Source organism: Bidens hawaiensis, unplaced genomic scaffold (assembly GCF_021521415.1).
Source record: "Bidens hawaiensis isolate Kalapana, Puna unplaced genomic scaffold, B.hawaiensis_p1.1 tig00038154_1, whole genome shotgun sequence".
NCBI lineage: Eukaryota > Viridiplantae > Streptophyta > Magnoliopsida > Asterales > Asteraceae > Bidens > Bidens hawaiensis.
In genome coordinates, this window is record NW_027496692.1 from 32,541 (window position 1) to 60,020 (window position 27,480).

Here is a 27,480-nt window from a genome sequence, read left to right on the forward strand (position 1 = left end):
CCTCTATCCAATGGGATGGAGAGGTGGCTTTCAGAGAGACCATCAGCTCTTGATTACATATGTATGCGGCAATATAAAAGGAAATCAAAGTTCAACTATACTATCATTGATAGTAGCACGTAGTAAAAACGATAATACTATATATATATATATATATATGGAAATAAAATACCATAATGACGTGTGACTAAAAATAAAGTAAATAAAGGCCCCTAAAGTATTCACATTTATTTACATGTCCACTGTTTGAAAGATGGTTTTGACTCGTTAGGTAAGTAAAGTGAAATGACTATTTCATTAGGTCATCTATAATAGGTAAGTCAAAAAGCCTTCACATCACAACAGGCATAGCGTTTTTAAAGAATTTTGGCTCTGTGTTTTTTTTTTGCTGGCTGCATGCATCATTGGCGCATTGGGACCAAAGGGTTGGTCCCTATATCTTTTCTTTTTTATTTATATTTTTTTGTATAATTATTATAAATAATATATTTAATAATTAAAAGAGGTTTTAAACCTCTAAGTATATAGTTAGAAAAGAAAATTTAAAAAACCACGTTTACATGGTGTTTTGACATAAAAACGACGTTTTAACCACAAACTACGAATGTTCTTATGTAATGTAGTAAAAAAGATTAGAAAAAAGAGAAGTATAATCCAAATACCCATAAACACATCTAGTCATCTAGTTATTACCGGTTCAACCGAGTGTTACAAACATGTTTTTAAAACACTTAATTAGTTGATTTAATCTATATGTCCTCTGTTGTTTTCAACGACGGTCCTAACAAATTATTATAAAACTTTTAAATAAGTTAATATGATAGTAGAAGGGTGTAACATTAACTGCTCACGAGCTGAGTCAAATTAAACAGACTTTTGCTCGTTCCTTGACTCGTTTACACAACCAAACCTAGCAAAACAGCTCGTTTACAATAGAGCGAAAAGACAAACAAACATTTTTCAATCAGTTTTCAAGCGAGTCGCAAACGGTTTAGACAGCCCTAACCATAACCTATAACCGTAAATAACCAAATATAATAAACCCGGGCGGCAAAAATGCATAATAAGCATTGGCGTCTGTTCCTCAATAACAATGGCTGCTGTTTCAGCTTTCACCACCATCTTCCACACCACACCATCTCCATCTTTCACTTCAAGAAAACCCAAACCCGGATTCTTGACCCGACCCTCGATTTCCGCCTTATCCGACCCGTTTGTCCTCCAAATCGCAGAATCACTAGAAGACTCTGTACCCACTTCACCAAATCTTGAAAAGCTTCGATCTTTATCTTCACAAACCCTTCTCAACACCCCATGGCCTTCACGTAAAGACGAGCCTTTCAGGTTCACAGACACGTCTTTCATCAAGCAATCGGATATCAAACCGGTTTCGTATCCTCCAATTGATCAATTTTCAACCAATTTAACAAATTCGAGTGTTTTAGAACAAACCCATTTGCCCAATTTGACTATCATTGATGGGTACTTGGTTGATTCTTTATCACAGTTATCAGGTTTACCAAAAGGGGTTTTTGTTGGGAGCTTGTCGGGTATCGATTCGGGTGAAATAACGAAAAGGGTGTTCGAGGTTTTGCCGGTTTCGGTACAGGGTGACTTGTTTTGGTCACTTAATGGAGTCGGGTCACCTGATTTGGTGGTGGTTTATGTGCCGGAAGGGTGTAAGGTTGAGGGCGGTTTGTGTTTGAGGTATGTGTCGAGTGAAGGGAGCGGTAAAGGTTCGAGGAAGTTGCCGGTTTCGAATCCGAGGGTGTTGGTGGTGATTGAGAAAGGTGGGGAGGTTGGGATAGTTGAGGAGTTTACGGGGGGTGGTGATCGGGATGATTTGAGTTATTGGAGTAATTCGGTTTTGGAAGTTGTGATTGGGGAAGAGGCGAAAGTTAGTCATTCGTATATTCAGATGCAGTCTTTGAGCTCTGCGCATATTAAGTGGACGTCCGTTCGACAGGTGAGTAGTTTGTTATAGTGTTTATGTGATTTGTGAAGTTATGATGATATTTCTTATTAGCATTCAAAAAAGTTCTTAATTTGGATCATATTTAAGCTATCTTTTTGTGTAAACTGTAAAAGCATTTGACCAGTGGCGAAGCTTGGACGTGAATGCCCGGGGGGGGGGACTCAAAATGTATTCAAAAAATTATAAACGGGGGGGGGGCTTAAATTTTTGGTTGAAAGCGGGTAAATTTACACTACGTATAAAATATTTCGGACGAAAAACGGATAAACTACACTGACGCGCGAAAAAACAGGGGAGGCCGGGGCCACCCCCTGGCCCTCATTTGACTGCATTTATAATATGAGAAACTAACTCGGGCCCGTGGACTAATATTTAACATAAATGTTGGTAGGTAGCTTAGACTATTAGTATGTACTAAACTGCTGTTAGTATTGATTGAATATAACGCAGAACAGAAGCACAAAGTTATTTACTCTTGAGCGAAAATGATATGTTATTGAATGAAGAAATCATTTATAAGGAATTCTAGATTTTGATAGGTATTGCCGGATCTTTGAAATTATAAACCGGAAATTAAATACTGGAAGTATAGACTTTACGCATATTACACTAGAAATAATGATTTAGAAACTGCTATGATTGTGGGAGAAAGCTTCAATGCTGAAGCCGGAGCCTTAAATGATGGAATTCCGGTCTGACAGTTAGGCCTACATGATCCGGCTTGTCGAGGCCTTTCCGTTCATTGCTTATGGGCCTTATAACTCCACTTATAGCCCGAGTTATGCTCCTTTTATGTCTGGGCTTTTTCTGGCCTGTTATCTTCTGTTTGGCTGGTCCGCATATAGGGTGTCCAAAATGCCTGAACTCGGTTAACCCGACCCTACCTGAACCCGAATAAGCTAATTAGGGTCGGGTTATATTGGATCAAAAAGTATTAATCGGGTTATTTGGGTTAACCCGAATTGTTAATAGGGTCGGGTTTCGGGTTCTTTTGTTGAAAAAATTCAGGTTTCGGGTTAACCCGATTAGTGTTGTCAAGTCTATCAATTCAATATACATATATTTGGATCGGGTTGGGTCAAACACAAACAAACTCTAATTCTCAATCCTTTGTAGTCACACAAAAACAAATTCTTAAATCATTTATAAAAAACTGACGGGTCAACACAGGACATAGTTATAACTTTTTCCAATGTATATAGAAACTAACCGTTTATAACTATAGTTACACTCTTTTTGAAATAATAGAATTACTATAAAGCTGTAAATCAACGAAAGCCGGCGAAGGAAAGAATTAAATGTTTTCTAAATTATTGTATTCTCCACTGATTTTGTATTTAGTTTTCATATCCATCTTTTTTGAGTTGCTGCTTGAATTCAAAAGCCTAAATTATTTAGAGAGCCATCAGTCGCAGAGCTTGACATATTGGCATCACTTCATTATTTTGTTGTTGAAATAATACAGTTAGGGGTGTTCACGGTCGTTCGTTTAAAACTGTGAAGCCATCCAAATTTTAAATATTTTATATTAAATATATGTAACTTTTTATGTTTAGTTATATCATGTTTAATAAAATAAAAATAACATTTTTATATGTTAACTAGTATTGATGTTAAAAACTTTTATATCAAAACATGAAAACATTCTTGGTTTTTTTACAGGAAAAGTCGAGTTCCTATGAGCTGGTAGAGGTAAGCACGGGTGGAAAATTAAGCCGACACAATGTCCACGTTCGACAAGTTGGGTCCGACACATTAACAGGATTATCAACATTTCACCTATCTGGAAGCGATCAAACACAAGATCTACATAGCAAAATAGTGTTGGATCATCCACGAGGGTTTTCCAGACAACTTCACAAGTGCATTGTAGCTCATTCACTCGGTCAAGCCGTTTTTGATGGCAACATAAAAGTCAACAGGTAGTTTTTAAATACATACTCAACTCCAAATTAATTGATTAAATATTAATTGTTAAATGTTGGCAGATTTGCACAACAGACGGATGCGGGACAACTAACAAGGAGCTTAATTCTTGAACCGCGTGCAACGGTTAATGTGAAACCGAATTTACAGATAATTGCAGATGATGTGAAGTGTTCTCATGGAGCTGCAATATGTGATTTGGAAGAGGACCAACTGTTTTATCTTCAAGCACGAGGTATTGATCTAAAAACCGCAAGAAAAGCGTTAATTGTGTCGTTTGGGGCCGAGGTTATTGACCGGTTTCCATCCGATGATCTTAGAAAGAAGGTGGAACATCATGTAAAGAAGTTGCTTGATCCTGAAGTGCATGTAGAAAATTCAATATAAAGTTTGAATTTTCTTTGTAATTTGTCATAAAATCTGGAATTTGATTATATTATGAGTTGATTTACATCAACAATTTTTATACTATTAAAATTCTTTTATTTTGATTTAATTCTCAAAAGAGAAGTTTTAATGTTTGTTAAAGAGTCAATAATTCTTACTTTGTGTCAATAGTTCAACAATGTTTGTTAACCAAGAAATAAATTACCAAACATTACAAGAATGTTATCGACTTCATCGTTTATTAAACAGAAGGTAAATGGTGTCGTGTTGGGCTGAATCGGTTGTGTTTATTTGTTGTTCAAAGACATCAAGCATAATCCGGACATACTAAAAAATGTATAACCTGAAAACTAGTTGTATGGCCTGTTTATCTAAATAAGTCAAATAGGGTCAACCTAAACGCATCTTGTTTGATTAAATCGGTTAAACTGTTCAATTTGAACATACTTATTCGTTAAACAATTTAGATATAAAAAACCAAAACCTGTTTTATTATTATTATTATTGTTATTGTTATTATTATTATATTTTTTGACCGGCACTACTAATTCAAATATAAAATTTATTGAAAAATAGATGAACAGAATTGAACATAAACAACAAAATTTGAGCCGTATAATGCGCAGCTAAATTTGTGACATGATCTAAGGGAAGATTTTCACAAAGTAAAAGGGTGATTGTATATTCCACATACAGCCATCAAAAAGATGAATGTGTCGCTTTTGACGTCTATGATGATGATGATCCATTGGCTGCAAACACAATCCTTTTTAGGAAAGGTGCAAGCTTGTTCAAGAAAGTTGAGACAATTATAACAACCTAAAAATGGCCAAAATCTACCTATATATTGCTTCTTGAATGGTTTGGTTGATTGATGCTTTAATTTGTAGAGAACCTCAAAATCTTAACTTTCAATCCAAACTTTAGAAAATCTTGAAACTTGGATTATAGAAACTAAAATTTAATTAGCTTGTTCCCTAAGTTTCACGTGTTCGAATAAGGGGCTTATGTTGGCACACCAACCTCAGACTTGGACGCCAGTGAGCTTCGTGTCACTTGATCCGAGTCATATTGGGTGATACAAGTCGTATCACTCCTAACTTCTAGACATGCATGCAAAGTGTGTCACTTCAGTCAATGTGTATAGTGATACGACACTTATTGTGCAATATGAGTTGTATGACATGAATTACATACGAGTCGTATGGCTTAATATGGCTCGTATTAATGCCTAGATTTGCGTGCCATTTAAGGTTTTCCTCGTTATGCAATTAAGCCGGTTATTTGATACGAAACGTAGATAAAAAGACATTGCGCTTCTAGTTTTCTAAATAAGCCAAATGACACTGTAAATTAAATGACAAGCAAAAGTCTTCTACCTGTAGCTTAGTTTATTACAAAAAGGTAATTAAAAGTTTTAAATTAAAAGAAAGTAGCATTCAGTTGTTTAGTTTTATTAAAAAAAAAAGTAACTGTCAAAAATTATCAAAATTGATAATTAAAAAAATTACAAATCATAGAAATAAATAATAAGAAAAATACAAATCTTCTAATTTATTTTCGTATATAATATTTGGCATTGTTGGGGCCGTCTGAAACCCACCATCGAAGCCATTAAGAGAACTGACCGATTCAAAATTTTCTTTGTAGTGAACCAAACACTCTTTTATGCTAACCAATTACACTATCTGATCCGTATGCTTCTCTCAACTACCCACCCCTGGCATCATACGAGCCGTAGAGTGTAATATGAGTCGTCTTTATGTTAGTGGTGGTGTATAAATATTAGGAGCCTTTAAATAAACATCAATATTTGATGGATCAAACCAAATTCAATGTTTTGAATCTTCAAAAGTTTTATCACTTGAAATACACAATTTTGAATTTCATGCTTCTTGATTCATATAGGAAGATTTGCAACATCATCCATATCATTATTATTATGGACCACTTCATATCTCATGATCTTTAACAAGCAAACATGTTTTAGGAGTCTTTAGTGGCTAAATATACCTTGATCAATCTAATCTTTAATATTTTCTAAAGAAAATCAAACAAAGCAGGCTGTTGGCTGCCTATATTTTAAGCCCATGAACAACAACTTGTAGGCATATAGATGTTGTTTACACATAGCTTTGACATTATACAAAGACATAGTAGGGCCAACTGCTAATGATGGTTTCAAGATATATACACTTGATGGTGTCCCATTAAAAAATCTTATTTTATTAACTAATTCCACTCTAATATAAGAAAATTTTCAACTAATAACCAGTTTCAATCATGTGTTTACATTACACACCTTGAATAAACCGAAACGTCACACAAAATCTTGCGAATAACTAAAATCGCAACAACAGTTGGTCATGTTTTGAAATTATGAAAGCGTGTTCGATGGTTATATTATTGTTAATTTTTCTTGCAGTTGAAATTTAAGATGTGATTACTTTGAACAAATAGAGCTAGGCTAGGAATTGCTAATGGGGCCCTAATGTGATTATTAGCACAAGTGGGAACATGAGCATGTTCATATACATACATACATATATGCTTGATTTGAATGTATCAAATTTTAGTGCTAAACCACCTAACTGGCCTCACTGTTTTCCTTCTATTCCAATCAACCTTTTTGTGTTTTCAAATTTACTATTTTGTAGCTTCAAATCCACTACCAACTCATAAAAACTTAATTAAAAGTTCGAAGTAGTCAAAGTCAAAATGGTGTAACCGGAACAAAGATTACGAGTTCTTGATATCTAATGTAAAAAACATGAATAATACGTATTGGGTTAGCGGGTAGTTTAGGAATTAGGATTCAGTTAGTATTTTTAGACCTGCTTTGGAAGTTCATGTCCTTTAAAACGGTTCGCAACCTCCATAAAGTTTGAAAAGACAAAAAAAAAAAAGCAAGCATTGGGTTAAGTTATATTGTGAAAAACTCTATGGAGTTCGCTTGTGGCATGCTACACCAGAAAATTTAAAAAATTGTTAGATTAATTGGGTTGAGTTCCATTGCAGGGGTAGTGAACTGCCTGAAATAAAATAACTTGCTAAACACCTAAAAATACTAATTAGCTGAATTCTAAACCACTTAATTGCTAATCCGGCTGTCTAATAGTTTAATCGAGGTTTAAGTGCACACAACAATGCAGTCATGTAAATGACATGCATATATCGAGAAGCTAAGGCCGCTTATAAGTTATAACATCATCATCGTCATCGTCGTCATCATCTTAGTCATCAATTCTCAGCTCTTAATTAGAAAAAGTAAAATAGTAAAATATTAAAGAAAAGTCATAAAGTATTTTCATGAAGTTTCCTTATGTTAGCAGGTTGATGAGAATAACAAAATTCCTTCATTCAACACAAAATGTCAAGACCATAGAATCTTAATTTTACCAACTTATACAATCACTATAAATACCACCACCTTATGTTAACAGCTTCCATACCAAAACAAATTTGCATATCATTTCTCTTCTGTAATAATAAGCTTCCATTACTCAAATGGCATTTTCACTCCATGTTTTGTTTACAATTTCTGCATTCATATTTTCCTTGCTAACTCCAACACAATGTGACACTACTTCTACTGGCTCGTTCATCCATTCTCGCGCAGCACACTACCCGGATTCTGATGAAAAAGGCTCAGAAAGTGAGAACCAAAACATATATAAACATGCATATGCGTATATTTAATATCATTATAACCTTTTCATGATTTATTTGATAATGTAGCAGCTGGGAGATGTGGATATGGTTCATTTGGAGCAACAATTAACTATGGAAATGTAGCAGCTGCGTCCGATCTTTATCGAGATGGTGTAGGCTGTGGTGCTTGCTATCAGGTTATATATGCATATCTTAAAAACAATTTTGTCTATACATATGTAACTAAAAGTTACTAAATTAGTTTTCTTTATATTAAAATGAATAATTTTAGGTAAGATGCACAAACATTAAATATTGCTCAGATGAAGGAGTGACCGTTGTTATAACCGACCAAGGATCCAGTGACCGGACAGATTTCATTATGAGCAAGAAAGCGTTTCGTAAAATGGGTCAGAATGAATATGCAGCATCATCTCTGCTATCACAAGGAATTGTGGATATTGAGTATAGGAGGTATATATATATATATATATATAAGATTAAATTTTAAAATGTTATTTTGTGTTACTATCATAAAAAAGTTAAAATATATATACAAAAGAGTAATTTAGTTTGATAATTCAATAATTAATTTTTACCATATATCCACCTCCATAGGGTATCATGCAGCTACCCAAACTATAACATCACAATAAAGATTGATGAAAGCAGTGATTACCCATATTATCTAGCTTTTGTCATATGGTATCAACAAGGCCAAAAGGATATCACTGCAGTGCAACTATGTGAGGTAAGTTTACTATATATATGTTTGTGTAAATATATATTATGATCAAAATATTAATGTTGTTGTGGTATATATTATTTATATGCAGACCAACAATTTCAGTTGTAAATTACTGGACAGAAGCTACGGATCAGTGTTCACGACAACATCACCACCTAGTGGACCGTTGTCTCTAAGAATGTTATTTAGCGGTGACGATGGAGATGAAAAATGGGTTGTTCCAGTTAACTCGATACCTGAAAACTGGAAAAAGGGGGATATATATGATACAGGAGTACAAGTAGAATAATCAGTTAACCGCGCATTTATAGGGATTTTTTTCTTTACTAATGCGTTCAAAAGACGCGAAGAATAAAAGCAGACAGGATTTGTCTCTAGCATATTATTTAATGTCGATATAAGTTGGTTAAAATTGTATCAGAATTCGTTATTGTTTTTTTATTTTCTTTGTTTTTGTAAGAATTGAACAAGCTAAAGTAATACTAAAATGTATTGATTTATTTAAGTAGGTTTTGTTTGTCTAAATGGGAAAATAACTTTCAAAAGAAAATAATTGCTGATTTGCTGGAAATAAAAATATTATCTTTATAACATCATTTGTGGATATAAAGAAGTTCTTTTAAGACAAAAGCCATGATGCAACTTCCTTGAACTATGGAGTGGGGAAATCTTCCCTTGAGCATCCACATCAAAATATGTAAAAATTTCATGCATGTGTTAACCAAATTCACATATGAGAATTTCTTAAAAACATATCATAAAAGATTTATCATTATATCACTATTAAAAATACAGGAGCCTTATCGACGGACGATTCCATCAAATTCCATCATATCAAGAAAGTTATCATTGGCGAGAATCCATCGGTGAATCTCTGTTGGTAGATTGATCGTGGGTGATACTCTTTCCGATGGTAAGATTCAAAATTTAAAAAATAAAAAAGAAAAAAAAATTTCCAACAAGAAAAATACAATAAATCTACAACTTATATTTAATTTTAGAAATGTGATTACATATTCCCAAATTTCAGATTGCTATATGCGAAATTTTAATTAACATTACAAAAGTACAATATACAATGTCAACCTATCTATATTATCTCGCCTTAGCACATCTCTAGTGATGGCAAACTCTTGAGTATAATAACTTCAGGAATCTTGATCCATATCAGGAACATTGTTTCATACTCTGACATATTTTTGGTCCTCCTCCGTTTACTTATGTAGCTTCTCTACCTTTTCGAGTATGATATCTTTAGGAATCCTAATGTCTTTCATGGTGTGGCATTTAAAGGCTCTTTCTCCAAAGAAAGTTCAATGAGAACCTCAATTTTCGGTATCCAGCCTCCCCATACATGTTATCAAGATTCTTCTCAGTTTACCGCCAATCATATCATCATCAACGTCATCATCATTATCATCGTAGTCAGGAAATCCCACCAATAGCAAAGCTATAGTAGGGTAAGACGTAGACAACCTTACCTGTACCCCATAGTGGGTCTAAAGCTCAAGAATACATAAAAATTGTGGTGGTTTAAATTCTATAAAGGAATTAAAAGTGATGATTAAGACTTAAGAGTTTGAGGGTTATCCACATTGTACCTATCATATTAGAACCAATAAACACAATCATCATACATACAAACACATATCATACACACATGTACACAAATTAAAAATAAGTAACAATTTATATCATATTATACATACACATATCATACATACATGCACACACACCAATTAAAATCAAGTAACAATTTAACATAACCATATCATAACATACATACACATACATGCATACATACACACACATACTTTATATGCCAAAACTACACTGCATTTCACTTTGTTACAAATTACATTGCATTTGAATATGTGATATTAAGAGCTTTAGATATCCTTACCGAAGGAAGTCCATTGGAAATTTATTAGACAAAGTCTGAATCATTTCTAAATAATTAACTATTTGCGAGTGACTGTGATTTAGGACACTGTAAGGTTTCCAACAGGCAGGCCATCGATACCAATACCAAATAAATGTTTAACAATCAAACCTGAAAAGTCTTTCGGGAAACACTACTCGGTCACTTATCACCAACGGTTATCAGACCGTCGACAAATAACCGACAATTTTTAACATAAAAATAAGTATTTACGGTATTCGTCGGTGATCCATCAATGAATTTCTAGTGGGAGTCTCCCATGGATATTTTCCGTCAATGAAGCCCATGATTTCTTGTAGTATATACAATAATATACATAACTTTGTAAAAAGGATATTACAATTATGCTGCATTAAAGAGTCTATGTGCATATCTAAACTGGAATTGTCATGTAAATCCAACATGGCAGAAGAGATCATAAAAAAGAATTCCAAATCATTTTTTATATTATACCATTTTAACAAATTTAAAAATACAGTAAAAATAAAATGGTTATATATTCTTTCTTTCCTTCTTGCATGTTTTGGTTCTTCTGGTTTGAAACTACCTCTAAAGAGTAAAAGGTATTATATGTTAATTAGTTAATAGTTATTAAATGGTATGTTTTGTATGTTAAGGTTTGTTTTTCTATATTTTTAAGCTAGTTAATTGATTAGATCATGTGTAAGTTAACAAAAAACCTATCACACATGGCACGTAGGCAAAAGGGCATTAAGTCATTTACTAACAAAAGCATAAAGCATGTGTAATGGTTTAACCAAGTTTTTAATTACTATTTAATCTTTTTATTTAATCTTTTTATGTATAAAAATGTGAGTGAGGTATTTTGATTGGTTGAAATTAGATGTGGTCCCACCTCTTTCCCTGTTGGCGTCGTTAACAGCCTAACAGGCTAGCGCCCACCTCTTCCCCCTGTTGGCGTCGTTAACAGCCTAACAGGCTAGCGCCCAAAGGGGCACTACGTGATTCGACGCCCTCATTCCATTTGTGTAATGCTGTTTAGCATTATACAAGACTTGAAGTTGATGTAAAGTGGAATTTGACGCCCACTACACCCAATCTAGGGTGACATCTAGTTTTGTGATCAAAGCAGCCAGTTCATTTACCAGTCTATCAAAACGGTTGATTATATATTAAAAAAAAACTTCCTTTCATATTCACATTCACGCCATTATGAATGAAATTTGCATTAGGCATTCATAAATAAAGCCCATTTGGTCCAAACATCCACAAATTCAATCACCAACAAAATCCGTAAAATCACAAACAAGCAAAAAGACTCGACAAAAATGATAAAAAAACCAAGCATTCATCAGCTGTGTAACATGACAAGCTTCCAAGTTCCAACACTACTCATTTACCAAATCTAAACCCAACCTATTAATATTATTATTATTATTATCATTATCACTTTAAGACATCTCTCTGAATCTAGCAAGAGCTTTCTTCTGAATCAAGGTCCGGTAGCTATCACCCGCTTGCACCTCAAGGCTTGGGTCCAACTTCTTGGGTTGACTCCCAAGTCCCGCTCTCTTCTCAGTAGCCTGCGCCAGCACCGCCTCCACCATCCCACTCCCATCTTTCCCCAACCCCTGCTCATCAAATCACAAAAACAAAACAAAAACAATCCCCCGTTCTATGTTAGAAACTGTCAATACTATATATATTCTGCCACCTGTTCCACCTTTTCAAGGATTCAACCACATTTGCAAAATGTTTGTGGGCCCGCCCAATCCAACCCATGCTAAATTATAAAATTAAAGAATGTTAAAATTTTAAGTAAAAAAAATTACCAAGCCTTCTTGCCAACCCATGTTGCGAAGCATTCGGTTACCAACATTAGTCTCGTCAATCGCCTTCTCAGCTGTAATTACATCATAGCTCTGAATATTATTATTACCATCACCGCCACGTCCGCCAACGCCAGGTGGAAAAGGCATGGAATCCATTCCGCCTCTTTTCAAAGCTGACTCTCGATCTTAACCATTTCAAACATTTTAAAAAACAAAATATTTCCACAGTCAATACATAAAAAAATAACATTGTTGAAATAGTCAATAGTGAATGGACCATGAAGACTCTTGATTGTTTTAGATCCTACTTTCTACCCAAAAAAAGAAAAAAAAAACGAAAATAATTTAAAGGCGCTTACTTGGATCACCGGATCCGAGATCGGATGTATCATCGACAGAAGATGAGCCATACAAACTCCTCCGTTCAGCGGCCCGATCCCTATAAGTAGTAGTATGTGTCTGTTCTTTAACTGCTGACTGTGCAGGCAACTCAGAAAACCGTCTTCTGCCACTCGCTGTTGATGCTGGTGATGTGTAAGAACCGAGAGCCGACGCATCGGTTCTAAACGGGACAGTAGAATTTTGTGCTTCTGTAACTGTTGATGGTGATGATGATGATGTCACATATGTGGACCCTCTTATTACACCTCTTAATGTCCCTCCAGATATGCCTGGTGCAGGCCTGGGGATCTCCTGGGCATCTGGTGGGACCGGGTTGTCAATTGCTATTTTGCCCTTGGTTGATGGTGGAACGAGATTAGGATTTTCTTCCGTGATGCCAGGTGGCGGATTGCCATCAAGCGCCACGCGTGGCGCTTGACTTTCATGACTTCTTTGTTTCCACATGGACAAAACATTATTCATTTTTTTCTTGTTAGCTAAGATACTGCTTTTTGAAGCGAGTTTTATTTCCTTCATTTTTTCTTTTTCTTTTTTCTCTGCGGCTATGGCAGCGGCAGCCGCTGCCTGGACAGCATCTGGTAACGAGGTGGTCTTATCACTTGATGTTATTGTGGCTGCTGGAGCGGATATAACTACTTTTCTGGCATTGGAACCGTCAGATGACTTGGCGGGTTCGGTTTCTTTTCCGGTTGCTTTATCGTTCTGATCACACGGGACGTATTGTTGAGTTTGGTTATCGTAAGAATACCAAATTCCATTATTGCCATCATAGTACAGACCTGTCATAACAAAATACGCATGTTAAACAATGTGTCAATATTGTAATAATAAAAAGCAAATAAAGAGGACCTGTATTTCCATCATAATAAAATCCAGAAGCAGCATCATAGTAATAACCAGATGCTTCATCCCAAACGAAGCCAGATTGTGGAGCGGAAGCATCCTTTGGATCTCCATTAGATTGTTTGTAATCTGGATTATACTCCTTCGGGGCCCATCCAGCAGCATCATACTACATAAAAAATAAACAATAATAAATAAAGTAAAAACAAATGGTCATGTTATTAATATTTTATAATATTACCTGCTGAGAAAACGCTGCAGCCTCAATTGCTGCAGCAGCAAGGCTGCTAGAGTGAGATGAAGATGCACCAGCTCCTGGCCCTAGAATGCTTTTCGCATATGCTACTCGTAAAACTTGACCATTTTTTTCAAGTGTGGTCCCATTTGTTGCCTCAAGAGCTTTGGTGGCATCATCAACCTAAAAAAATGTTTTTATGCACAGTTTTCTTGAATAAATGGGGGAGGGGGGTAGCTATTGAGATATAAACTTACAGAATGAAAATGTACAAATGCAAATCCCCTTGAAACATGAGTAAATTTGTCTTTGACAAGGCGAAGATCCTGCAAATACATTATTAGTAAACAAATAAACTTTTAATAAATTATAAACTAAATTGACAACCTTATATACCTTAACTGGAGCGTGTTTAGAAAACTCATAGCGGATCGTTCCCTCGTCAGCATTTTCATCCAATCCTCTTACAACCAAAACATGGGTGGGTCCTAAAAGAATAATTAAGATAATTTAAAAAGCTGTTCCATATGTACCTTAATGATGGTAATTTGAATAGTGGAGAAACTAACCTGTCTCTCCTTTCTTACCAAATGAAGCATGATTTGATGATGCCATGTCAGCAGGAGGAGCATCATCTGTCCTAGGTTCATTACACTGATTCAAAACAGCCAAAAAATAAACTGAGTAAATGCTAACCATCTTTACTATAAAGCATACTTAAAGAGTTGAGATACAAGAGAGTAAAAGACCACCTGAAAACAAGATGTTCTCCTTGCAAAATTAACACATCCACATATCGTGCACATCCAATCAGAAATAAGTGTTGTACTTTTGTGGCTCATATAACCCGCCCTCGAAGAACCATCCGACCCAAAGGGAGGTCCACCTGGCTTACTGTAGTATTAAAAACAAACATACTATTAGATTAAAGGTTCCATTGTAAAAAACACAAATATGAAATAAAACTGCACCTGTACTCAAAAAATAGTGTCCTACCATCAACAGCAAGGCCCTCTTCTCCAACTTTATCCATCATCGTGCGTGCAGCTCCCTGATTTAAATATATATAACAAAAGAAAGTTTAACAATTCCATACACAACACTTACACACCAAAAATCATAAACAAAAAAGCAATACCATGGTAGGAAAATCTACAAATGCAAATCCACGAGAAATACCAGAACTTCGCTCCTTAATAACACGCACATGACGAAGTGGTCCCCACTGAGCCTAGTTAATGATATAAGAAATAAGAAACTAAATAATAAAAAAAAATTATAACATATTGTAAAGAGAATAAGAGATGAGTGAAAAAAGTACAAGAATTTGATGCAGATCTTCTTCGGTTGTCTTTTGGGACATGCCCTTCACAACGACAGTAGCAGATGGAGCCTGCAAAAACAAAAATCAATAGTCATCGAACTCAAAGTCTAAAACCTAACATCTTTTATATATTATTAAAAGTAAAATTTAACACGCACCGCTGAATAATATTCATGATGACGGGTTTTTTCGCGATCTCTTCTTCTATCTGACCTCTCATACCAATCATCATCATAACTGTCCTCTCTATAACTTCTCCCACGACTACGACTTCTTGGAGTTCTAGATCTAGACCTAGACCTAACACGGTCATCATGTCCACGTGACCGAGATCGGGACCGCTCGTGCCTTCTGTATGGACTCAGGTCCCGTTTTCTATCGTGTGAGTCACGCCTTCGCCAACTGCCGTCTCGCCTACCACCTCTGTCATAATCAGAATCATAACTGTGTCTTCCATTATCATAATCTCTCTCATGACTATCTTCCCTGCTTTGTGAAACACGTGGTCTATAATCATAATCATCATATGCATAATCATCACGATCCCTTCCACTATATCTATGAGACCTCTCGTATCCACCTTCATCATAGTAATCAGCCTCGCGATACTGATACTCGTCCTCATAATCCCGTCTTCTTGTTTGAGGCCAGCCTCCGCCAGCTGGCGGTTGAAAGGCGTTTCTTGAATATATATCATCTCTTGGTAAACGTTCATCTATATACCTCCTATCATCGTATGGATCACCCGCCCTGCAAATTGAATAATATACCAGATGCAAACACGAGAAAAAACAGTGATATAATAGATCATGAGAAATATGCATGCTATAATCAAGGATAGTTCAATTTGGATAACTAACCGAAAATTTGGATCATGAGCTGCAGGATAGCGATCGAGGGCCTGTGGATTCAAGAAATGAAGGTGTGTCAGCAAGATTATAAGGATGGAAGTAGAAGGCAAATCGATTCCATATCCTCAGTGTCCCATGGCTTTATCTCACAGTCACAAAAAGCCCTAATATCTTTGTATTCATTCGTATATGATCCCATATATGTCATTTAAAAAGGAAACCACAATTACGCTGTTATTTTCCCATCCATGCTGAGGACCATAGCGACCCAGATCCATTTTGGAATGACCCGTGAATGTTTACCCCTGCAAAGCTCTTGATGATTGCTTACTGTATAAACCTTTTTTTTCCTGTAATGGATGCACAAACAGATAGTTATGCTACAGTAAGCTGAGATGCAATAGTCAACATTTGGCCTCCCATTTTACTCGACTCGTCAAAGATCTAATTTCTTCCTAGAAATATCCATCTTTCATCTCCTTATAATACATAAACTATGGCTCTTGAAGAAGACCAAGCAACTCAGCAAGATTTTCAGATATAACTTTCAACTACGCATAACCTTCGGTCAAAAAATCCCCACAGAACGAAACTATTAACAAAATCCTAAATTCATTTACAGTATTCACAAATAACAGTCCACTTTTAAAAATTGATCACCAATAGCTACTCATAAAACACATATGACCTCCATAAAAACTGAATAAATGGAAAATTTTGATTTTAGTGGTAGCCTAGAAACATCTTGAATGTGCAATAGCAAAGTGAAACCGTAAAAAGTTTGCTGCCAGTGATCAACATACTCCCATAACACAAGATTCTACTTAAATACTGATACCTAAACAAAGACAATAACCGCCAATTCACAAACCTACAGATCAAAGTAGTCCAAAATCAAGTAGCAAAAAATCTAAAATCCATACATTCACCAACTTTGAGCTTCACCTGACCCTCCTTTATTGTCCTACACATCTTAATTCTTAACACCATCTCACTCCTAGTTTGTTAAAAGCAAGTCCTATGAATTAAAAATAAGTATTTGCACTTAACCAGCTGGAGGCATACCATAATCAAAGCAAAACCGACATAAAATTATCTAATGAATTTATACAGATATAAAGCTTATAACACTAATCTTTTTAACTAATGCAAAAGGTCAAAACTTATCATAACTTTCTTAACCTAGAAGCTCCACATGAGCAACAATTACCACAACATCACAATAATCCCTAACATTTCACAATGCAATTTAATCAAAGGATAACTAAAAACAGATTTGTGTCAATTCTTTACTTTTATAAAAAACACAATCAAAATAACTATCAAGTAGCTAACTAGCTATTAACATTAAATTATCAAATCAATTATACTGATATAAAGTTTATTATACTAGTCATTTTAACTCATACAAAACTTATCATAAATAACTTAACCTAAAAGCTCCACATGAGCAACAATTACCACAACATCACAATAATCCCTAACATTTCACAATGCAATTTAATCAACAAATTATATATATATATATATATATATATATATCAATTCATTAGTTTATATAAAACATAATCAAATAAACTATTGAGTAGCTATCAATAGTCCATACCAATGGCTACCTTGCACACACCTGCTAAATTCCTGTTCCACTTACATACATAATCAAACATTACACAAATAATAAATAATTACCCTAACTTTAGCATATTAATAAACATCTGTAAACCCTAAATTCTCAATAACTCTATTATAAATCAACAAAAAGCACGTAAACTCACAATAATTAGACCGGAATCGCTTAATCCGATCGATCGATTCAGGTGAATTAGCTTCGTGTATTGAATTGACGATTACGACGACTGCGTAAAACAAAATCGAACAGAAATTAACATTAATCAGAGATTAAAGAGCAAAATAGAAGATGATAAATATGTAATTTGTGAGAATTAATAACCTAATAAGGCGGTTATCGATGGATCTGTATGTATATGGAGGATGAATGCTGGTTCATATGAAGATGCAGAAGTTACCAGATAATAATTAATAATAATATTATTAGGGCAAAGACCTGTTTTTGTTTGGTTACGTTTTGAAGATTATGGATAGTTACATTTACATATACGGACCTTGTAAGTTTTAATTTTGAATAAAATTGGCCGGTTTGTTTATGTAACGAAATAAGAACGAAGATTGATACGGGTTAGAAAGTGTGAGTGAAGTACATGTTTATTTATGATTCTATCAACCAGCACGGGGATTCAGCATGGTATTGTTGCCTGTGTTACTGAGTGTCGTCCAGGATGAAACGTTTTTGTGTGTTGCCTTCTTTGAAAGTTACTGGTGTTTCGGATTTATATGGCTAGAAAACTACAATAAAGTGATAATTAATTGTAACTGATCATCGATGGTTATCATTACTGGTAATTTAGTCCATTGGTGGCTAAATGATTGTTAGAGGTAAATGAGTGTCAACAATAATTGGCGCATTAATAGTCACTGAACTATTGGTAGTAGCTACGTTACTATTGGTGTAGTATATAACCAATGATGAAACCATGATTTTTTTCTTATGGTTCGCCTTTTTTCGATTGTTAGATTTCTCACAACTAAACGTTAGAAAATTTGAGAGGTCAGGTTAGGTACAAGGTTGCAAAAGTCACTAAGTGAACCCTAGGCAGCAGACTGGGGAGTTGGGAGTACTCGGTCTTAGACGGGAGTACTCGGCCTTAGTCAGAGAGTACTCGGCCTCGGGGATGGCTCGATGAGAACTCGGCCTAGACGGGGATTACTCGTTGAGTAGTCTGCGCCTAGGCGCGATTTTTACAACCATGGTTAGGTCAAAAGTCACGTAAAAGTATTCGTATTTAAGTAAAGAATTTAATCACATAAATCACGAATCAAATTCTTTTTAAAAAAATCCCAACAACCAAACCTTGATATGTTTCTTAAATAAACATTCTAACGTGCACACAAGACATGTGGTTATTAGAATAAAAGAAAAATACGTAAAAAGTTAAAGCTGGTGAGTGTAGAACTGATGACCTTTCGTCAAGGGGATGAGGGATTTAGCTATTTACCACTACAATAATCTTAGACTTGATACTACGGGTTCATTCAATTACTTTTTTATGTCCGCTCATAACTTTATAAATCGTCTCTGTCAAATTGTTAAAAATTATTGGTTTTATATCTACTTGACACATGTAAGGTGGGTTCGCCTCTCTATATGTCTAAATGTCATAGTTATAACCATCAACAATCACATAAACACATTGTGATTGTTCATCATTTATATAAGAAATTGAAGTTCAAACTCATTCAACATTCATAGATCATATACTAACTTCAGAATTATCTTCATTCCTTGAACCCTAATTACTTCAAATATTTTTTCTTATAAAACCATAAGGTTGGTATTCAGGTTTATTTACTTGCAACTAAACTCCTAATGGGCGTTTTTGTTGGAAACAAAAAAAAAATGTTCGTGCATCTCTTATGAAATCATTAAAAATGAAGCTAGGTTTTGCAAGTTCTAGAACCCCAATTCGGTTTAATTGATAGACATAATAAAAGGTTTGATCTTAATACATTGAAAACTAGTCTTTAATATAAACAATTCAATCTTTGCGATCTTTTTGACGTTTTAAACCATAAAGGTTGAATCTTGATAATGATTGCGTTTATGAAAGATCAAATTGAGCCCAAAGTCTCATATCATGTGTTTTTTTTACTATATTTAATACGATGGACGTGTTTATTGTGATTGTATTTAATTTTATAGTTTTAATTTTATTCTTGGTTTGGAAGCTTATGTATTTTTTTCAAAATTTGTATGCAATAGAATACAATTCTTTTAATTTATTATTCGAAAAATAAAGACCAAGACATAAAAATCAAGAAGATACAAAAACCAGATCAATAAACGGAAACAAGATTAGAGAAGTGGAAGCATCGTTGTGACGGCTAACAAACACTAAAACTCCAATTGGTTTGAGATTGGATATCTTTTATATGTAAAAGCTATTACTAAATGCATGGTTGTTAAATACCTAGATATTTATGGCAATTAGAACGTTCAAAAATTACTATTTAGAATATGGTTGTGGTGAGCGCATCCCTTTTATCTCATTTTATCCCGTCTTATCATTCCTCTTAGTTTTTAAATAAAGATAACTCATTTCTTGTATTTTCTTTCTGATTTCTTATTGTCAATCGTAAATTATATGACATTTATTATTCGCAGAGTCGAATGTAAAACTATATAAAAATTCTAACCCTATGATTTTAGTATGAACGACTACAAAATATATTTATTAAATACAAAGGCTAGAAAACCCATAGGCCCAAACCACTACAACCATAAAAATACAAACAAACAAATAGCATGCCAAAGAACATAAACTAAGTACTCAAAAGTCAGTTAAATTTCTCCAAACTTTCTAGGTAAGAGACGTCATTTTTTTTACAATTTTGGACCCAGAGAAAACTTAGGAGTGTAACTTTTACCACAATCTTAATGAAAGAATGTAAAATAAAAATGTGAACTCGATCATAGCCTTCCATAAACACCGAATACTAGTGAGAAACGAGAATTATTGAATGAGTGACCTTAACCTCCCGTTTTGTAACCGACACGAACTCCCGTTTTGTAACCGACACGAACTTGTGGATCACCAAAAGATCCCTAAAATCAAAAGCAAAAATGAGGGAATCTTACACCATTGGGAAATAATTTGCCAAGTAGCATGAGCCAAACCACAATTATCAACAATAATTAGTATCCTTAGCTAAACATATATCTACATGTTCTTGTTTCAAATGATTATTTCGATACAAATTTAATACTGGAATTGTATATTAAGGTTTTGTACTCATTTCATAAATTTTATTTTTATATCAAGTTTCATGACTTTAAATAGTTACAGTTGACATGCAAGAATGTAAATAACGTATAGTTAGTATAACTTTAAAATAGTTATAGGAGTGAGACCTTTCATGTTGTAGCAATGAATGATAAATTGTAATTTGGGTATATTTCAAAACTAGGTTCAACACAACACAAAATGAAATTGGCCTACAAGAAACTTTTTATCCGTGTTCATATTAATGAAATTGCCCTGCTTGCGGTGCGCGCATATAATGTATATATGTGTGAACCCTCGGGTGGGCAAAAGTGAAATTGCACTAATTTTGACGTTATTTTACTAAACTCGTGAAAATAACGTTAAAAATAGCGGAAGGTTAATCAGACATCATGTGATGGCGTTGATAGCCGAAAGACAAGGGTACATGCACCGATCAGCCGATGATTGAGTTCTATGTGCCTTATGTCCAAGGCTTGATGCAAAACTACTATCGAGCCGGGGGTCTCACCGGAAGCAGCCTCTCTATCCCTATGGGGTAGAGGTAAGGCTGTCTACATCTTACCCTCCTCAGACCCTACCATAGCTTTGCTATTGGTGGGATATACTGAGTACGATGATGATGATGATGATGATGATGATGTTAATGAGGACAACAATAATGTGAACTTATGAAGTTTGATTATATTGATACCTTTCACTTTAAATACACAAGGAGTAATAATGTATTTAACTAAAGTTGACAATGATCTTGTAAAGCAAAAAACACGCGAAGCATCATGAAAACATTTTACGATGCTAATCTCGAATACATGTATCTTTAGGTTACCATGATACTTAGGAAGACATTAAGTAAACTTGAAACTCGACGTTACACTAAATATATAAACCTTTTCTTTCGATATTCTACATTATACACGTCTTTGGGAAATCCTATTTTATCTTTCACTGTTTCTGCTTTTATGCTACATGGCATGACTGTCTAATACTATTGCTCTCATGATGAATATATATTAAAAGTTCGAATATGGGCTATATATATGATATTCAAGAAATATTTTATGAAATATGTTATGCAAGTAACGCTTTTCCGCTTTACAAGTTTACAAAATTATGTGTTTACATGTTGACAGCCATGGGATTACATGTTTGCAAGTTATTAGAAGTATGAGTTAAAAGTTTACAAGTGTATGCACACAATTTTGGTTATCACATTCATGACTCATTGTCCATATAAACAGATTAACCATATCATTCATTCAAATTCTGTATACATTGTATTCCACATTTTGCCTAAAGCTGTCCATTTCTTTTCTTTTATTGTCTTGTAAAATCTTTCAAAAAAAAAAAGAAAAATAAAGAAAGAAAACCCACCTTTCTTCTATAACAAGAAAGCTGACAAAAACCAAAAATTATCATTCTAATCCTATAAAAAATCAAGATCAAGAATGTATTAATCAAGCTTAAGTTAGGGCAATAGTTCCAACTCAGCCTCATCCAAAATGATCACCGGGTGCACTGCAGCACTGGTCAAATTTAGAGCTCTTCGCAGCTTTCTCGGGTCAAACACTTCAACCTCAAGTGCAAACACTGAACTAACCGGCCTATGATCAGACATCCTTATTTCAGCGCGGTTGTAACAAAGTTGTTTTATGCCTTTTCCCATCCATAGTATACGGTCACACCTGCATAATGTTCATATAATACATGTTCATGTAGATAGCACTTTGACATTTAAAGCCAATAAGACTGACTTTCAAGCAGTAATCTATGAATCTTGACTTTTGAGGTCAAACATTTTACTTTTAGACAAAATAATGTATGATATGTAGTTACAAATCTTAATCCCAAAAACCTTCACCTTGTCATATATGTTATATACTTTAATAAAATAATTAAAAGATTCTGAACATGCAATATCCAGATTAACATTTGAATTTGAAAAGTGCTTCCTTTGACTTCAAAGAGTCAAACGTCAAACCTTTATTGTTATACACTTATGATACTTAAACAGTTGAATTACTTACCATGCCGGTGCTCTCCTCTTTTCTCCTTCTTTCGGGTTTTCACCTGCATATCGATCCGAATTGAATTCATACTTGTACGTTGGCGGAAAGTTGATAACGCCCTCTTTCCATCCCTCAAAAACACGGCCCCTTTTCAATTCTTTACAAAGCTACAACACGTAAAACACCCTATTTAGCAACATTATATTCACATGTATTTGGTCTTAAGTCTTAACATAACAAGTGGAAATTTTGACGCGTTTACTAAATGGTAGGAAACGTGTCAAACAGGTCAAAATGGGTCAAACGGGTCAAAATCAGTACCTGATCACTATAGAGCAGTTGGTCCCACTGCTTCATGGAAACAAGCTTTCTGACTTCTTCATCCTGCTTGTTGTTACGATAGTTTAAGTCACCAAACCAGAATATCTGACTGTTTGAAGAAACCTTAAAACGTTACGAATTAAAAGAAATGATGGTAAACGGTAGAAAAATCTATGATAAGGTTTAGAAATCATAGTTAGGGGTGTGCTAAATAGGTCGGTTTAGCAGGTCCGACCGAAAAACAACCCGAACACAAAAGCACGTGAACCGGAACATGACACACTTATTCGCAGGTTGACCCAAGCATGACCCGTTTGACCCGAAAGTTTTTATTTTACGTAAATTCATTTTAAAATAACATAACAAAAAACAAATGGGTTAAATGGGTCAACCTGCGAACCCACAACCAAATTTGCTTAACGGGTCAGGTTCGTGTTAGGTTTGTGTCGTGTCAGAAATTCACACCCAATACAATATACATACACTAGGTGACATCATCATACGGGCCGTATGATATAGAGAGAAAATGGTCATACGGGCCATATGACTTCGTCAGTGGTCAGACCATATAATTTGATGGCACCACCTCATACGACCCGTATAAAACGTTATGATCCGTATGAAGTACCAGTCATACGACCCATATGACCATTTTTTTCCCAAGTCACACGGCCCATATGATGTGTAAGCGGTGTCTGTATTGTATGTCATAGGTGTTGCTTTAGAGGCGCCCTTAAAAAGTACTTACTCATGACACGGGATTGTTTGAGGTTGATCAGGATCTAAAACAGACGAGAAACGAGTACGTTTCAAGATCTCTGACACGTTTGAATTCCGTTTCTCTTCATCTCCAACCTTATGTCCAGAAGTCAAATGAGAACAAACGAAGCATAACCTTGTTTGATAAAGAGACATGCTAACAGACACCGATCCCTAAAACATAAAAAAAAGTAATCAATTATAATTTATAACTTTTTAACAATCCTCATGGTCAAACATAGTAAGAATCGACCCGTTCGTAACCAAAAAGTCAAACTTGCCACCTCTAGCAGCGAGTTGACTTGTTTGACTATACGACCGAGAGTCCAAAACAGAGCCTAGTTACCTTATTACCCATGTATCCCATAAGCCCGACTCCAACCGGGGAAACTTTCAAGTTGTTAATATGTCTTCTCAGCCGTTTCCGAACCCAAACTGAAATGTATATGCCCACCATCTGCTTACTAACAATTCTTACATACCTGATACATATTTCCTCAAAAAAGTTAACCTTTTTGAATCTTGCAGCATAACCCAAACCAAAAAAGATAAAAAGTTTCAAACTTTACCTATGAGTTGACTTTTCTTGACCATCCAAGAAAGCCGATTTCTCGTCCTCCATTTCTATTGGATCTTCAAAAAAATCATCCTCTTCTTCCAACACTTGTTCCGCCACGTCATCAAGCGAGTCAACCGTGTCGGTCCGTTCTTGGTGCTCGGCCCAGAGCAAACCCAAGTCACCCGAGCTATGATGCACCCGTTTTAACCCGCCGCCAACGTCTTGTGGGGCCAACCAATCAGAACTTACTCTTGCAGAGTTACTTAAACTTAACACCCTTCTTAACTTTGCACCAGAAGAAAGCACTTTTGGTGTTACATCCAAGGCTTTTTCGGGCCAGTTTAACATATTAATCACTTTTGTTTCTGGAACACTTATCTTGGTAGGACCCAAACTACCATTGCTGTTCAAGATTGGAGAAGTTGGAGCACTGTAGCTTTTATGTATAGCCACTCGCTCGGATGTTTTGTTCAAAGCTTTTCGAATAATCGATTCCCATTTTAATATCGGCCTTCGAGTTTCAGCCCCCAAAACATTGACAGCACTTAAAGGAACAACTTCCTGAAAACTGTAAAAGTGAATCTTGAATTAAAAGAGGTTGCTTTAAATAATAAAATAAAACCATTTTTTGCAAGATTCATTGTTATGCATATGGGATTTATACAAATATAAAAAAAGACTGTTACCCTTTTAGGAACAAGGTATAAACATTTAAAAAGTTATATATTCAATGCATATAGCTCAAAGAAACAATACTAATTATAAAGTTGAAATCTAACATGTTTGACCTCAAAAGTCTAACTTACCCAAGAATGTAAATATCAGCTGGTTGATCCATACAAAGCCACTCATCTATCTCAAGATCTTCATCAGGGATCCTTCCAGCTACATTCCATGTGCCAATTGTCATCCTGATTATATAAATGTATAAAAAGAATCGATTTTTAAGACGTTTTCGATTACAAGAAAGCCAGAAAACAACTTTTTATGATATTCTAGAGCCAAACCTCACATCTTTTGTTTTAATATAGTGAACACGCATTGTCTCCGATTGCCCCCTCTTATGTTTTATCAACCCTTTTGCCGGTATCCCTAAATTCACAAAGTAATCACATAATTAGACGAAATTTTTTTAAAAACAAACAATAATAAAAGATAGTTAAAAGAAATATCACCATCTGTGTTATGATCTGTGCATGAAGACATGTTTTTCGGTGTTCTACGAGCATAACTCGTATCGAAACGCGTTCTTTCTTCTTTTACAGAACAAACTGTGATCAAGTTGGAAAACAAGAATGATTAGAAAACACAAAAGGTGTTGAAAAATGCAACCTTTTTGAATCTTGAAGTGTTCTATTACAATTTGCATACCATCATCTTCGCTTTCGGTCTCGGTATCAACTTCATCTTCACTAAAGTCATTATTTTTCGGCTGAATGTTTAACCATTTCTTCATCACCATTGATGGCCAAAACGCCTGCAAACAAACAAACACACCAACATAAAAATCACAACTTTTTTCCATTTCTTGTCATGAAAGTATAACAAATATTACTCAAAACGTACCTCAGATCGCCTTCCTCTTCGGCTTTTCATATTCTAAAAAACAAACAAAGCCAATTCCTTTTTGTAGATTTTGCAGGCATTCAGAAGGCATCTTAGTGTATATATATAGGGAATCAATCTTTAAACACATCAGGAGGGACCACCACTTGTTCTAATGCATCTTTCGCCGTTTATTTTTTATCCAACGACGACAAGAAGCACTCTAGGCATGCACAAGTTGGCCACCTATTACATGATATCATAGATATTTAATAAAGACCATAATATCCCTGATCAATAACTTCCAAGATGGTTCATTCTTGCAAAAACAGCAGTGTTTTTTTTAACTTTTTTCAATTGTTTTTGAGTTTTCTTATAAAAATGATGCTTATTTGTCACAACAAGACACTTAGATGCTTCTAAAGATCAATAATTACATGTGTTGAAGCTAAATAGTAAGGACATAATGGTCAAATCTTGCTAACATCCACAACCTCAACTAGCATGAAAAGTCAAATCTGATCTCTCTACATGGTCACACCTAATCTTTATTTAAAATAAATAAATAAAAATGTAATCTTGTTGAACACATAGATAAAAATAAAAAAAACCAGACATCAGTTTCACTACAACTAATATACAGTATGTAAATGTAATCTTGCATGATTGATATATAACAAACACACATCCTAACTTTCAACAAGAGTGTGTGTGTCTGTGTGTGTCTTAGGCATATTAATCATTGACTTCTTTAATAGTTTTATAATTGTACTTTGACCTGCATATAAAGCATGCAAATTGTATATAATCAACTTGTGATAATTAATTATTACTATATTGAAGTGGCTACATATAACATGTTGGTCTGCAAGATTAACATTAACATAACACCGACTATATCTTGATTATGGTCCCCAATTGGTCACTTGCTACATTTAGGCTTTCTTTAACACAAAATCTTGATAAAAAGTTAAAAAAATATCTAATCAGTTAGACTTAATTAGAATGCATTTGATACAGACAAAAGTAGATATTAATAACAAATAAATGGACCCCTCATGCAATCAGAGGCATAGTTAGGCAAAAAAGAAAAATGCCTAAATTCATATAACATATTAATATATCATCATTTCAGTGTTGAGTCAATTGAGTGTGGTTTATAAAGATACCAAATTGCACAGCTGTATAGTGTTTGGCAGGCTGGTCTGGTTAACCAAAAACACATAAAATGACCCCTTGAATTATAAAAAGTAAAAGGACCCATATGTGACTTGATTCATCATAAGTTATTGAAGAGCTAGCACTATATGTGGAGGTCAAATATTGTCTAGTAAAGCCTAAAAGGGATTTT

At 34.7% G+C, this 27,480-nt stretch overlaps 4 protein-coding genes across 10 annotated transcripts; 2 read left to right on the forward strand and 2 right to left on the reverse strand.

Moving 5' to 3' along the window:
• The first annotated feature begins 1,064 nt into the window (after nt 1–1,064).
• On the forward strand, nt 1,065–4,350 carry LOC143590073 (protein ABCI7, chloroplastic-like). Its single transcript, XM_077070661.1, has 3 exons — nt 1,065–1,966; nt 3,638–3,897; nt 3,964–4,350. The coding sequence occupies exons 1-3, from the start codon at nt 1,094–1,096 to the stop codon at nt 4,286–4,288; spliced, it is 1,458 nt and encodes a 485-aa protein (XP_076926776.1). The 5' UTR covers nt 1,065–1,093; the 3' UTR covers nt 4,289–4,350.
• Nucleotides 4,351–7,395: 3,045 nt separating this feature from the next.
• On the forward strand, nt 7,396–9,102 carry LOC143590079 (expansin-like B1). 2 transcript variants are annotated; one of them, XM_077070671.1, is made up of 6 exons: nt 7,396–7,943; nt 8,027–8,136; nt 8,232–8,413; nt 8,558–8,690; nt 8,776–8,979; nt 9,030–9,102. In XM_077070671.1, exons 1-5 carry the CDS (start codon nt 7,796–7,798, stop codon nt 8,974–8,976), a joined length of 774 nt encoding a protein of 257 aa, XP_076926786.1. In that variant the 5' UTR covers nt 7,396–7,795; the 3' UTR covers nt 8,977–8,979; nt 9,030–9,102. The 2 variants fall into 2 exon arrangements, with proteins under 2 accessions (XP_076926786.1, XP_076926787.1); XM_077070672.1 differs by having other exon boundaries at nt 8,030–8,136.
• A 2,657-nt stretch (nt 9,103–11,759) lies between these two features.
• On the reverse strand, nt 11,760–18,588 carry LOC143590074 (SUPPRESSOR OF ABI3-5-like). 3 transcript variants are annotated; one of them, XM_077070663.1, is made up of 18 exons: nt 18,029–18,588; nt 17,853–17,933; nt 17,684–17,723; nt 16,308–16,427; nt 16,087–16,127; nt 15,385–15,976; nt 15,224–15,295; nt 15,041–15,133; nt 14,874–14,953; nt 14,655–14,796; nt 14,472–14,556; nt 14,299–14,390; nt 14,160–14,228; nt 13,909–14,085; nt 13,674–13,836; nt 12,782–13,603; nt 12,423–12,607; nt 11,760–12,221 (listed from the first exon to the last, which is right to left on the reverse strand). In XM_077070663.1, exons 4-18 carry the CDS (start codon nt 16,353–16,355, stop codon nt 12,042–12,044), a joined length of 2,841 nt encoding a protein of 946 aa, XP_076926778.1. In that variant the 5' UTR covers nt 16,356–16,427; nt 17,684–17,723; nt 17,853–17,933; nt 18,029–18,588; the 3' UTR covers nt 11,760–12,041. The 3 variants fall into 3 exon arrangements, with proteins under 3 accessions (XP_076926778.1, XP_076926777.1, XP_076926779.1); XM_077070662.1 differs by lacking the exon at nt 17,684–17,723; XM_077070664.1 differs by lacking the exons at nt 17,853–17,933; nt 18,029–18,588 and having other exon boundaries at nt 17,684–17,835.
• A 3,605-nt stretch (nt 18,589–22,193) lies between these two features.
• Nucleotides 22,194–26,520, reverse strand: LOC143590075 (type I inositol polyphosphate 5-phosphatase 2-like). Of its 4 annotated transcripts, XM_077070666.1 has the most exons (11): nt 26,151–26,520; nt 25,956–26,061; nt 25,760–25,855; nt 25,592–25,676; nt 25,391–25,495; nt 24,595–25,152; nt 24,372–24,507; nt 24,015–24,199; nt 23,267–23,375; nt 22,964–23,112; nt 22,195–22,621 (listed from the first exon to the last, which is right to left on the reverse strand). In XM_077070666.1, the coding sequence occupies exons 1-11, from the start codon at nt 26,178–26,180 to the stop codon at nt 22,405–22,407; spliced, it is 1,776 nt and encodes a 591-aa protein (XP_076926781.1). In that variant the 5' UTR covers nt 26,181–26,520; the 3' UTR covers nt 22,195–22,404. The 4 variants fall into 4 exon arrangements, with proteins under 4 accessions (XP_076926780.1, XP_076926781.1, XP_076926782.1 ...); XM_077070665.1 differs by lacking the exon at nt 26,151–26,520 and having other exon boundaries at nt 22,194–22,621; nt 25,956–26,120; XM_077070667.1 differs by lacking the exon at nt 26,151–26,520 and having other exon boundaries at nt 25,597–25,855; nt 25,956–26,059.
• Between the last annotated feature and the right edge of the window lie 960 nt (nt 26,521–27,480).

Bases quoted from the DNA above. Each gene is read 5' to 3' on its own strand.
- LOC143590073 (XM_077070661.1), top strand. From the start codon at position 1,094: ATGGCTGCTGTTTCAGCTTTCACCACCATCTTCCACACCACACCATCT. The intron at 1,967-3,637 runs GTGAGTAGTTTG...GTTTTTTTACAG, and splicing joins AGTGGACGTCCGTTCGACAG to GAAAAGTCGAGTTCCTATGA. The intron at 3,898-3,963 runs GTAGTTTTTAAA...AAATGTTGGCAG, and splicing joins GGCAACATAAAAGTCAACAG to ATTTGCACAACAGACGGATG.
- LOC143590079 (XM_077070671.1), top strand. From the start codon at position 7,796: ATGGCATTTTCACTCCATGTTTTGTTTACAATTTCTGCATTCATATTT. The intron at 8,137-8,231 runs GTTATATATGCA...GAATAATTTTAG, and splicing joins GCTGTGGTGCTTGCTATCAG to GTAAGATGCACAAACATTAA. The intron at 8,414-8,557 runs GTATATATATAT...CCACCTCCATAG, and splicing joins GTGGATATTGAGTATAGGAG to GGTATCATGCAGCTACCCAA.
- LOC143590074 (XM_077070662.1), bottom strand. From the start codon at position 16,355: ATGGATCTGGGTCGCTATGGTCCTCAGCATGGATGGGAAAATAACAGC. The intron at 14,557-14,654 runs GTGGTCTTTTAC...GTTTTGAATCAG, and splicing joins GGAGAACATCTTGTTTTCAG to TGTAATGAACCTAGGACAGA. The intron at 14,391-14,471 runs GTTAGTTTCTCC...TTATTCTTTTAG, and splicing joins TGGTAAGAAAGGAGAGACAG to GACCCACCCATGTTTTGGTT.
- LOC143590075 (XM_077070665.1), bottom strand. From the start codon at position 26,109: ATGGAAAAAAGTTGTGATTTTTATGTTGGTGTGTTTGTTTGTTTGCAG. The intron at 23,113-23,266 runs GTACTGATTTTG...TACGTGTTGTAG, and splicing joins AACTGCTCTATAGTGATCAG to CTTTGTAAAGAATTGAAAAG. The intron at 22,622-22,963 runs GTAAGTAATTCA...AACATTATGCAG, and splicing joins AAGAGGAGAGCACCGGCATG to GTGTGACCGTATACTATGGA.